This window comes from Stigmatopora nigra, chromosome 5 (assembly GCF_051989575.1).
Source record: "Stigmatopora nigra isolate UIUO_SnigA chromosome 5, RoL_Snig_1.1, whole genome shotgun sequence".
NCBI classification, from domain to species: Eukaryota; Metazoa; Chordata; class Actinopteri; order Syngnathiformes; family Syngnathidae; genus Stigmatopora; species Stigmatopora nigra.
The window spans coordinates 17,092,389-17,104,888 of NC_135512.1; the positions used below are offsets into that span (position 1 = coordinate 17,092,389).

The following is a 12,500-nucleotide window of genomic DNA, read 5'->3' on the forward strand; positions in this document are numbered from 1 at the left end:
CTGATAAAACATTCCAACGTTATCAAATATCTTTATTTTTTAACAAAAAATAATGGATTAAATAAATTAACTTAAAGATTAATAAAAAATAAATCAATAAGTAATAAATACAAATAAAAAATAATGAGAATACAGTAGATATACAGTGGCTGGCTAAGTAGAGAAAACTAATTATTTTTATTTTGTTTCAAATGTCTGTATTAACAGCTCTTTAAATTTTAACTTTCTGAACTTGAATGGAACATTGAACATGAAATATTCTGGACACAGCTTCTCTTGTCTACTTCTTGCTGCGAGAGACCTGGCATCACTTCTTCTCACATTGCTGTTCAGTACATTAAGCTCATGTGTGATATCAACAAGAAAAGCTAACTTCATGTGCCATTTGGGATCATTTAGCACAGGAACAGCAACCCTGTCTATCTCCATGAAGTCTTTTACTTCTGCTCTCAACTCAAAAAATCTCAACACATTTCTCCTGCTGAGCCAATAAACATCAGTGAAGTAGAGCACATTCCCATATTCAGACTCCATTTCCTCCAAAAAAGCACCAAACCGTCTATGCTTTAAGCCCCTGGATCTGATTTGGTTAATGCATTTCACAACGACAGACATCACATTGTCAAACTTCAGGCATCTGCTGCAAAGGGCCTGCTGATGGATAATGCAGTGCAGAGCTATGGCCTCCTCCACACCCTCCTCTTCCAGTTTTTTTTTTTGAACAAGTGCTACCAGTCCATTCTTCCTCCCAATCATTGATGGGGCTCCATCAGTTATCTCAACAAAGCTCTTCAATGGCCAACCGGCATTCTGAATGGCATCACACAGCTTGTGAAATAATTCCATAGCGGTGGTCTGGCCATGCATTGGAATTATTGTGAGCAACTCCTCCAACACTTCAAAATTGTCATCAACACCACGGACATATATTGCGAGCTGGGCAGTGTCTGTGTTGTCTGTGGTCTCATCAAGAGCCACTGAATATACACTGAAACTTTGCGCTTTCTCACAAAGTTGATCATAAATGTCACTTGACAGGTCAGAAATGCGCTCTACCACGGTTTTGGCAGAAAGGCTGATGTTGTTGAACTGACTTTTCTTTTCTGGACAGACAATATGTGCAGCCTCTAATATGCACTTTTTGATAAATTCACCTTCTGTGAATGGCTTCCCTGCCTTGGCAATAAGCTCACAAACGGCGTAGCTAGCTTCGACTGCTGCAACTGCAGACTGTCAACTTGGTTGGCTCTCTCATCTACCTGGTATTTGTCGTACTCCTCAGCATGTCTCGTAACATAATGACGTTTCAAATTGTGTTCCTAGTGAACCGCAACTTTTTCAGTGCAAATGAGACACGTCGGGGTGCCCCTGTGATCAACAAAGAAATATTGCACTCCCCACTTTTCTTGAAACTGTCTGTGCTCATCACTGACCTTTCTCTTCACGGCAGGCTTTGAAACAGACATCTCTGGGGTTGAAATATGGGTTTACACTAAGAATGAGTCTCGGATTGAATGTTTAACTTTCAGTCGGGCGGTGCTGTGGCGCATGCACACTTTTGATTTGACCGTTTAACTTTCAGTCGTTCAGTTCTGTGGCGCATGCACGCTTTCGATTTGACCGTTTGACTTTCAGTCGCGCGAGTCTGTGGCGCATGCACTTTCGCTCTCCGATCGTATTGGATTTCGGCAGCTCTCCGAGCCGAGCGGAGTGATCGGCTTCAGGGCTTCTCCCTTGCCCAGCTGATTGGAGGAATGAGTGAGTTAGCGAGGCACTGGACAGCCCGTCCAATGTCCCGCCCTCCAGAGCCGTATACTTCACCGTGATTGGTTCATCCAGCTCCGAACACCGTGTCATTCATATCAATCTTGCGGGCCGCACGGACATTAATCTTGCATATTAAGACGCGGGCCACAAATTATGGTCCCCTGGCTGCAGTTGGCCCGTGTGTCGCGAGTTTGAGACCCCTGCCGTAGGTCATTTACTAGGTCCCCCCGTGTGGTTCTGGGATTTTTACTATCTGTTCTTGTTATCATTTTGGCGCCACAGGTTGAGATCTTGCATGGAGCCCAGATCAAGGTAGATTAAACATACTGTCACCTGCTGTGCATTGTATACACATCTACATTTTTGTACCGTTATTATGATTGTTTCATTTAGCTGGGGGCCAATATAACAAACCCAATACATTTTTAAAATAGTCAAATCGGGTGAAAACATGTTTTAATATGTCATACAACAGCCACCCGTCCGCATGTCACATGGCTCCAGTCCTCCAAATAAATAAACAGTAATGTTTTAAAACTCATGCACACAGCACTGTCAAGGCTCAAGTATGTTGTTCATGAGCCAACAGCCCGCTGCACCTCAGGGTTGCCCGATCACAAAGACTTCTCTGGAGGAAGCAGGCGATAAAATTGTCGACAATGTTCCCAGTTATGACGCCTGCAGGGTACAGCCAAAGTCGAGGCTGGCCACTCCCACCACCCGCCAGTAAGTTAAAAAGTCAAACCAAAATTTAAAACTTTCAACATTTTCATGTCAATTATTGGAAAAAAATATTGCTTTACTTTTGTTTTTGACACAACTTGCATATTTAGTATTTTGGTAAAGACTGGAGTAGTAAAGTAGAGATAATTTGTGGCATTTTGCAGCCTTGTAAGATTACCGCAGTGTCACCTGTGAGATTATATAAGTTTTTGTGAGTATGAAAGCATCGTGTTCATACAAACTGTGAATGGCTGACATGTCAGCATAAACACTAAACTGTCTGACTGATTAATCTATCTTAGTTTTGCGATTGGGTTGACATGTCAGCACAAACACTCAACTGTCTGACACTGATTAATCAATCTGTGCCCTGCAAATGACAAACATATCTGTACAAAGTCCTGCCAACAACGGTCAGTTTTAACGGTATACGAGACTCACTCACTGGTCATTCAGAGAAAGTTGAAGGACAACAGACTGAGCAATCACGCCGTTCGAGCTCTCTCCCCATTCTGTAGTCTGGTAATAAACTAAATCTCCTTTAAATTGGTCTCACTCCTTAACCTGTTTCCTGAAGTTGTTTTACAGGCCTATGTTACTTTGGTGCCAAAGCCCGGGACCCAACATGCCAGCAATTGCTAGAGCGACGACGGACCACTATGAAGGGCAAAATAAAGACTGTCGACATCCTCAATTGAAAGGGTCAGCCCGATAGACATTCCCTCGCCGCGCCGGTGATCTGGTGACGGGTCCCCCGAATTAGGGCAGGTTCGGAACGAGAAAGATTGTGAGTTCACACTTTGATTTCTTTGTCCGTGAAGTGTAATAATTTGAATGAGTATGATCACTGCGGTAGTGTTGAAAGTTTGTGCTCTGGGACCAACGTACGTAAAACATAGATGTTCAAGGTCTGGGACGGACATATGTTGAACTTAAATGTTCTAGGTTTGAAACACGTACGTGGAACATATATGTTCAAAGTTTGGGACCGACGTATGTAAAACAAGAACAGCCAGGGACTCCGCTAAGAGGCAAATTCAGGGACTTTTCTGATCTTGGTGTGTTCAGAGATATTTGGTGAATCCTGAAATATTGAGATACATTTTGGTAATTTTAGAATAGAATTGTTGTTTAAAGTATTAAGTGATTAATATGGGTCGGAAAGTAACAAGAGGTGGGTTTGTTGCCAGACTGCAGAATAGAGACCGGAGGGGAACCAGATGTGGGGTATGTGCAGATGCATAGTGTGTGTGTGTGTGTGTGGGGGGGGGGGGGGGGTTGCCTTTGTGTCTGCCACAATGGTTAGAGATGCATGGTTTCTGTCCTAATTTGAGGATTTTGGAAGATTTGATGAGCAAAGAATGGAAATCGGAGGTTGAAAAAAATAATTTTAGTAAGTAAATATAAAAGTTTTTTTAAGCATGGAGAAAAAGAGTTTTGCAAGTGCCTAGAAAAGAAAGTGTGGGAAAAGCAGCTGAAGGTGTACGAAGAGTTGACTTGAGGTGCATAGAGTGGAGTTAAAATATTGTGTGCAGAATGCTACTGCAGAAAATGGCTCTTATCTTAAGTAAACATCGTCTCCTGGTGAGATGAGCCAATAGAAATTCAATAGGATTAGTGGTTAGCAATACAGGGGCCATTCGTGAATTAGACCCTAAGTGTTAAGAATTATTCAGTTGTTAATGATATCAAACATGAAAATGACAATGCAAAAATGACATCCATCCAAATCATTAGGTCAAATGTACCTGGCTGGTTTAAATAAAACAATTTAGGATATGCATGATTTCCCTAGTACAGAAGAGGCATGGATGTTATCAGTGCATGAGAAACATTCCTTGTTTTGTCCTGAGCAGGTGAAATATGCTTTGGCGTGGGTCATAGTAATGAATATTTGAATATTAATGATATACGGATTGCATAAGCATCGAACAATTGATGTCAATCAAATGATGTTGACCTATTTCCTTTGGGAATGATTACTGCTAATAGGAAAGCAAAAGGTGATTTGCTGCCAAGAAGCGCAGACAGACTGGATGGCACTTTTCACCAGTGATGAAAATTTGCAGAAAACTAATGTTTTATAAGTGAGCGTGAATGGTTGTCTGTCTTGTGTTTTTGATTGACTGGCCACCGAGATATAATCAATCGGTTAGAAATCTAGGTGGAAAAGGATTTTGAAATTTGGAATCGATCCCTGAAAAAGGGCTTATTGGCAATTTCAGAAATCGATTTCAAATTTCCAAATCCTTCGCTGCATCCCTGAAAAGGGGCTTATTGGCGATTTAAGAAATGGCGACAAAGGATTTGAAAATTTGAAATCGATTTCTGAAATCGCCAATAAGCCCTTCTTTAGGGATAGCGGCAACTAATTATGGAAAAAAATACTTGATGTCAACCAAATGTCACACTGCAAATGTCAAACTTGACATGGAGGAACAAATAATCGTGAAAAAAGGAAAAATCTTTAAGGAAACGCATTGAATTTGGGTTAGCAGGAGACCGTCTTCTCAACAGGAAACAGACCAACGATGGTGCCAGGAGCCTGGGTGCTCAACCTAGGTATAAAGAAGAAGCACTAGCACGACCCAAGGCGGGAATGTCCATACCAAGTGTTGCTGAACAACCAGCAGACATGAAAATAGCCAAGAGGGGGATGAGGATCTACCTTTTGCAGTGTTTCGATTGAGACTAAACCTTCTTACAACGGGTTTAAACAGGGAATAAATATGTCCAATGGATCCCCAGTCAAACAAGCAGAGCTTCTCACAGAACTCCTCAATGAAGCTGGCTATCCGCAAAAATAAAGCACACACGATGGGACAAGACCCCGTCTCATTGGGGAACAGGCGAACAGACGGAGCAGCTAAAGAAGCCGCACACTCTGCAAGCATCCAGATGGCAATCTCCACGGTGGAAAAACATAGCCCAAACCCTGCTAAAATCCTAAGAGACGTGCAAAATAAATGACCAGAAAAAGCGAAATTACAATGGGCAACAGGAGCCACTCAACACAAGAACGGCCTTTATGCAAACAAGCCATGCGTTCAACCATTATTGTTTGAAGTAATTGCCAAATTGAGCCATGGCAGGAGCTTTGCCTCCACAGGAGGGATAGTAGAGTCCAAGAGGACTCCAAACCTACTTTAAATTTTTGGCAGAAACTGTCTCACCTGCTGTAGACAACTCTCAAGGCAATGAATGACCCAAGCGCCAAACAAGGCAAAGAGGGACATATCCCTTCGAAGTTCGGAACATGGATTTCATCGAACTGAGCCAAAAAGGCACATATGTACAGTCTTGTGATCATTGACACACTTACCAAGTGGGTTGAGATATGCCCATCCCAGAAAGCTTATGCCATGTCGGTCACAAAAGCCAAAGTCCTGTCCCCAGGCGATCTGGTACTCATCAAGGTGATAAAAAGAAAGTGCTGGTCTTCTTTACATGGTGACGGACCCCACCGTGTGATTTTGACTCCTAACTTCACCAAGATGGCCACCGCTTTCAAAGCTGATGAACGAGTGTTGGAGCTCACGACCATGATCCAGTGTAGGGTTTGGATGTCCCCCTCGAAAACAAACACTGGTCAGTCTCCTCCAAAATCCTGATGGCTCCGTTCCCCTGGGTAGGAACAGCAAGGAACACCCTCGTCTGGAGGCCATTGACTACAGAGTATCAGTCCGACCACAACAAGGCCGAGAAGCCCAAATAACCGCCGGCCAGGAAGGTGTGTGCCACTCATGCTGCACCTTCATCCCTGCCAATGCATCCCACTCAGTCCATTATGCCCTACAAACTATGAAGAACATACAGAACGCTAGACCAGAGATCCGGTTCCACAACAAGGATGGCTTGACCTGTTCCATGGACAGAGTCTTTTGAAAGCCCTAGTACCGTTCGTAACTGTTTATGCTCTTGTGCTTGTTATCGTAACCTGTTGTTTACCCTGCTTTTCAACTTTGAACAATAATGCCAGTCGAATGGACCATGATGCACATGCAACAATCCATATCCCAATGTGACCCTGATGTTGTGCTACTGTCTGACACTGATTTATGTCTTTCCTATTCTGAGACACCAGGTCACGAGGCGATCATCCCAAACGGGCAGTCAAGGGAGGATTTCTACCTCAACTGCACGAGGGTTTTTCACCCCCTCCTGGTCAGTCTAAACTCCAGTTCGAAGTAATTTGTGAAGAATTTCGATCAAAAGTAGCGTCGCGAGGTTCCTATGTGTTTATAATCACCACAGGAGGGAATGGTAAGATTATAGCAGTTTTTGTGGGTATAAAAGCATCGTTATCATAACACTGTGAATGGCTGACATCGCTGATCACGCTGTTCACCACACATTTAAAAAAAATGCTTTCATTACAGTTAACAGTAGGCAATTTTTGAAGTGATGACACTTACCATGCTAAAAGACGGTATGCTAACGCTACGAGTTACATCAGTGTGGCGCCCTCTATGTTGGGGTTATAAGTTTTACATTATTATATATTGGCTTGCAATGAAGAAAGTGCTTCGCTTACTCCATCTAAAATACCTGCTTGCAACGAAGGACCATATTTCCACTACTATACAGCGCCCCGCATTTAAAGGCGCAGGCTCAGTAACAAGTACTAGTTGTGTATTTGACACACACAAGGCACACTGCACTAATGCAAGTAGTTTTTAAAAAGGCAACGGAAGCAAAACTGACTTTGGTTGTACTTTATTTAGTCGTTTTACAAATGAACTCATTTTTTGATCAATCATCACCCACAAATCCATCAATATCCTATTTTTCTGTGTCCAAATTGAAGAATTGTGCAAATGATTCATCAAAAACGCCGGACACAGCTTCCTCCAAGCATTAGTTTAAGCACACAACGACCAACGTTGGTCAAAGAAAAATGGAGAATTGTTGTTGTGAGGCAGCCCGTAGGCGTAGAGTGTAGTGAAATTTTCCAGCAAGAAGCAATGCATCTGCGACAATTTCAAAATAAAATAACGGCTATAGGAAATGAATAGATGTTTTTATAACTTGTATCTTGTTTTCGTATATTGAGGGACTCAATTGCATCCCTAACCCTTTTTTTATTAACCTTATCGCATATAAGCAATATTTTATGAGACAATAAACCGCCCACTAAAATGTTCTTATTGCGGTAGGCATCAAATTACTGTGTATTTGGCTGAACTACCACTAACGCCACCGGGCCGCCTTGGCACATCTGTTAGCGCGTCGGCCACTGAGGTCCTGGGTTCAAATCCAAGTCACGTCCACCTGTGTGGAGTTGCCATGTTCTCCCCAGGGCTGCATGAGTTTCCCCCTGTGGGTTTCTTCCCACATTCCAAAACCATGCATAGTAGGCCGATTGCACACTCTAAATTGCCCTTAGGTATTAGTCTGAGTGTGCATGGTAGTCCAGCTCCTTGTGGCCTGCGATCGGCTGGCCTCTGGCTCGGAGTCAGCTGGGAGAGGCTCCAGCACCCCCCGCAACCCTGATGAGGATAAAACGGTTCAGAAAATGAGATGAGAAAAAAAATGCAGAAGTGAGAAGGGTGTATTCACTTTTGAGGTACTGTATTAAGAGTGAACCAACCAAATTAAAATGTAATTCAACTTTGACTTACATGGATAAAACAGCTCTAATTTGAGGAGTCTCTCGTCCAGAAACAGGTAGTTTGTTCACCATGACAACCGAGGGCTTTAGGCTGATACTTAAATTGTGAGGTGTCCTATGAATCGTTTGTAGTTTGGTTAAGCTATCGGTGCGATGCAGCTCCTGAGGATGAGCTGTAGATATCCCCTCAGTCAACTCCACCTTGCTAAATGGCATTGAATTATTTCCCGTACCTAAAGTGACAATAGGTAAGAAAAATATGATAAGATAGATGAATCCATTAAAACAAGAAATGCAAAGACATTTTCTAATGGAATGGAATTGCGAGTGCATAGGTGAGGGAGAGGGGGTAAACATTTGGCAGCTGAGTAAACACGAACATGCACAGAAACATGCAACTTAAAATCGTGTTATATTTGGTGAAACATTGTTCCAATGAATGGCTTATGACACATTTTTTATACTTTTACAAAAATGCGCAAGTTATTTGTCGTCCAGAAAGGAATAGTGAGACTCTTGAACACTTTAAAAATATGTTTCTTCTTTTCACTTGACCCATAACTTTCTTGGGTGATTATGATGAAAAGCAAAGAATGAAGCCACATTAAAGACACTGAGAAAAATTTAAGAAAGAACATATTCTGGAAGAAACGAGGGTTGAAAGCATGTGATTATTTTTTAGATTTTACATTGTGTAGCTTGGGGTTTCCTTCAGATCTAGAGATTAATGTTTCCCCATTCAGGCTTTTCATAACTTGAATATTTCAGATGTAGAGACATCCGTAAGTAGAAATAGCACTGTATGCCAAGTCATCTTTCAATGATATTCAATTATTTCAAGGCGACCATGCAAACTGGTCAGAGGAGGGCCAGTGTCTAGGCTAGAACTTTTGATTTCGGAAATGAAGAGTCGCACTAAGCGCAATAACGGAGTCAGTACTTTTGTGCAAATTTGATCCAACCACTTTCCAAATCTTCAAATAGTTAACTACTTACTGTGAGGTTCCAGCTGTTTGCAAACTCTTTGTCCCCTTGCTGATGCATTGCTTATCTTTGTCCTCAGAAAATTTGAAGCGGACAGTCTCGTTGGGGAGTGCAGGGATTCAACTTTTAGGAAGTCATCGTTTAGTGTATCCATGGTTCCTTCAGTGTTTTGGAGATTTGATGAGGATGCCTGTTGTATAACAGATGAGTCAGGGGTGGACAAAGCTCGTCGCTTTACTGTTCGAGACACAGGAGCTACGGTATGCGATGAGCATGAAGAGGATTTGGTCCAGGAAGGTAGGTTGGAAGATGAAAACAGAGCAGAGTCTATAATCTTGAAAGCCTTGGTATCCCAGGACAACTTCACGTAGAGAGTATCTTTATCATTACTGTGGTCTGGGAATGGAGCTGGTCCATTAAGATGCTTCACCTACGAGTAAAGATTGTAAAATTAGTCCAAAACCTAGAGGCTTTATGAGCGTTTCAAAGATTATATCATTACCGCAGTATAACAGAACAGATTAGTGGGTACGTGTCATGCATCACCTGTACAATTTGACACCTTAAAACAGTTATTGTCAACGGTTTGACTTTTGGTGAAAATTTTGGTATTTCATATATTCCAAGCGGGGGGGTAAACGTGTGGTCAGCGCGTTGGCCTCGCAGTTCTGGTTCCGAAGATTGAATGCCAGTTGGGTTCTCACTGTGTGGAGTTTTTGCATGTTCTTCTTGGGCTTGTGTGGGTTTTTTCTCAGGTACTCCAGTTCCCTCCCACATTCCAAAAACGTGGATGGTAGGCTGGTTGAACACTCTAAATTGCCCATAGGTATGAGTGTAAGCCTGAATGGTTGTACATCTCTTTTTGCCCTGCGATTGGCTGGCCACCAATTTTAGGTGTCCCCGGCCTGCTGCCCGCAGTGAGCTGGGCATAGGCTCCAGCACCCTGCGACCCAGAATGTACATTTTTCAAGCTATTAAACATTGTGGCATTTTGGTGCTAATTTTTCTATATTACATCATCTAAGCCAGGCATGTCCAAAGTCCGGCCCGCGGGCCAAATAAGGCCCGAGGACAAATTTTGACCGGCCCACGGCCTCTATCATGAAATCAATAATACACGGCCCGCCAGCACTGTTGACCACAGTATAAAATAAATGTGTACAAAAAGCTATTTTTCACTTCACCAGAAGATGGCAGTAGCCCTGTGGCCACACTCTGGCCGCCGTGACCCTTGCGTCATTGTTTCAGCCCAGCCCATTTCTAACATGTAAACAAAAAAAGGAAAGTTGACCGGGAGGGCCGCCGCATCCAGGAGAAGTGGAAATTTGAGTATTTTTTCACTGAAATACGAAACAACTGTGTCTGCCTAATTTGCCAAGAGACTGTGGCTGTTTTCAAGGAATTCAACATTAAGAGGCACTACCAGACGAAACATGCTAGCTACGACAAGCTAACTGGGAACGAACGCGGTGAAAAAGTGAAGCAACTGGAAGCTGTTTTAACGGCACAGCAAAGCTTTTTCACAAGAGCCCGTGAGTCAAATGAAAATGCCACAAAGGCAAGCTACGAAGTGGCAACGCTAATTGCAAAGCACTGCAAACCTTTCAGTGACGGTGAATTTATTAAAGACTGTGTAATGAAAATGGTTGAGAAAATTTGTCCCGCGAAGAAGCAAGAGTTTGCCAATATTTGCCTGGCTCGTAATACTGTGGCACGGAGAATTGAAGACGTTTCATTAGATATTAAGAGACAGTTAGAGGCAAAAGGAACTGAGTTTGACTTTTTCTCGTTAGCGTGCAAAGAAGACCTGGACTACATACTGCAGTAAAGATCCCAGTATCACCCTTCACATTAGTGCAGGCAAGATATTTGTTAAGTCCTCTGAGTTGAATAAATTCTTAAATCTCAGTTCATTATTTTTTTTGTGATGGTCAAAATCACAGTTTGAATATGCAGTGATCATTGTTTTGTTTTCAGCACTGTTCCTACAGTGAGCATATAATAGTGAATAATATGTGATGTTTCACATGAACTTAGATATCCTTGATAGTTTTCTTATTTTTTTGTGGTTTGTGATTTCGGTAAAAACCTAAATGTAAAAAAAATGTAAAAGTATGCCATTTGTAATTAAAAAAAAATCCCAAAAAGTTAATTTGCATTTAATGTTAATGGTTCAAAGAATGTCAGGCTAAAAGTCGGCCCGCACACATTTTCACCTTACCAAATCTGGCCCTCTTTGCAAAAAGTTTGGACACCCCTGATCTAAGCCAATGGCCCTCAACCACCAGACTGGCCCTTAGTAGCTCGCGGACCAGCACCTGTCCACGAGCTACTTAGTGCCTGTCTGTCGGAGTAAAAGATATTAATGTTTTTAATCATATATTCAATTATATATTTGCTTTGTCCACGTGCATGCGACACGCTCTTAGATGTCCAGCAGAGGATAATTTCAATTCATATACCTCAGAAATTCTACGGGCGATAATTTTTAAGATTTTCCTTTCAAAATAAAATTTGCACTCCCTTTTAAAACCATGAATGTGGAGATAAAAATTGTGAATCAGGGGGCGTCTTGTACGAGAAATCATAAAATTCTACGATTTCAGAGGCAAATATAAGAGTGCGGAGGTGGCCATTATGCAAGAAAATATGGTAGTCTTCAGATGAGAAAGTTTCTGTGCGGAAGTGCTCCTACTTTATTGATCAACTTTTCAGGGAACCAATCTCCAACAATCTACCTTGTTCAAGGAGCCAACCGGTGGGGAGTGTGACTATGTGGAATTTTGTAGATTTCAATATCAAGGCTACTCGCGCCTGGTCAGCCAGAGAACGTTCAGCTAGGTAATATGACCACACCCCGAGCGAGCGAGAGGCCACACGTCTTTTTTTTCTTTAATTTCATTCATAAACTTCAAAATATATTTGCTTAGCATTTTGTGTGTTTATCTTTTGTCTATTTTGAAATTAATGACCATATTGGCTACATTGTCTTGCCTCGTAGCGTCAAAATGTCATGGCAACATTATGTTATGGTGTTATGGCATTGTCAACTTTCAGTTTCGTGCATTTCGACTTTTTATGAACATAAGCCATACCCTCAATTTAGTCATTTTTTCACGAGTCGAGGTACACAGCGCCCCATAACCACTATACACTGTGTTGAGGGTGCACTTCCTTGAAGCCACCCGGATGTCGTTCCCCATGGCCTCACTGAACTCCCTTGCCTCAGAGACGACCAAAGCCGTGTGCCTCTTGGCCACCTGGTACTCGTCAGTGGCCTTCGGAGTCCCATGGGCCAAAAGGGACTGGTAAGACTCCTTTTTCAGCCTGACAGCATCCCTTACCGCCGGTGTCCACCAGCGAGTTCTGGGGTTGTCGCCACGAAATGCACCGACTACCTTGCGCCCGCAGCTCC

At 42.5% G+C, this 12,500-nt stretch overlaps 1 protein-coding gene across 1 annotated transcript in view; it reads right to left on the bottom strand.

Moving 5' to 3' along the window:
- orc1 (origin recognition complex, subunit 1) overlaps positions 1–12,500 on the bottom strand; it is a 68,126-nt gene that overhangs the window by 37,586 nt on the left and 18,040 nt on the right. The window contains exons 4-5 of the mRNA XM_077717927.1: positions 9,098–9,515; positions 8,112–8,334 (exon numbers count right to left, since the gene is read on the bottom strand). Of these exons, the coding sequence (XP_077574053.1) occupies positions 8,112–8,334; positions 9,098–9,515 (641 nt within the window). The remainder of the gene's footprint in view (positions 1–8,111; positions 8,335–9,097; positions 9,516–12,500) is intronic.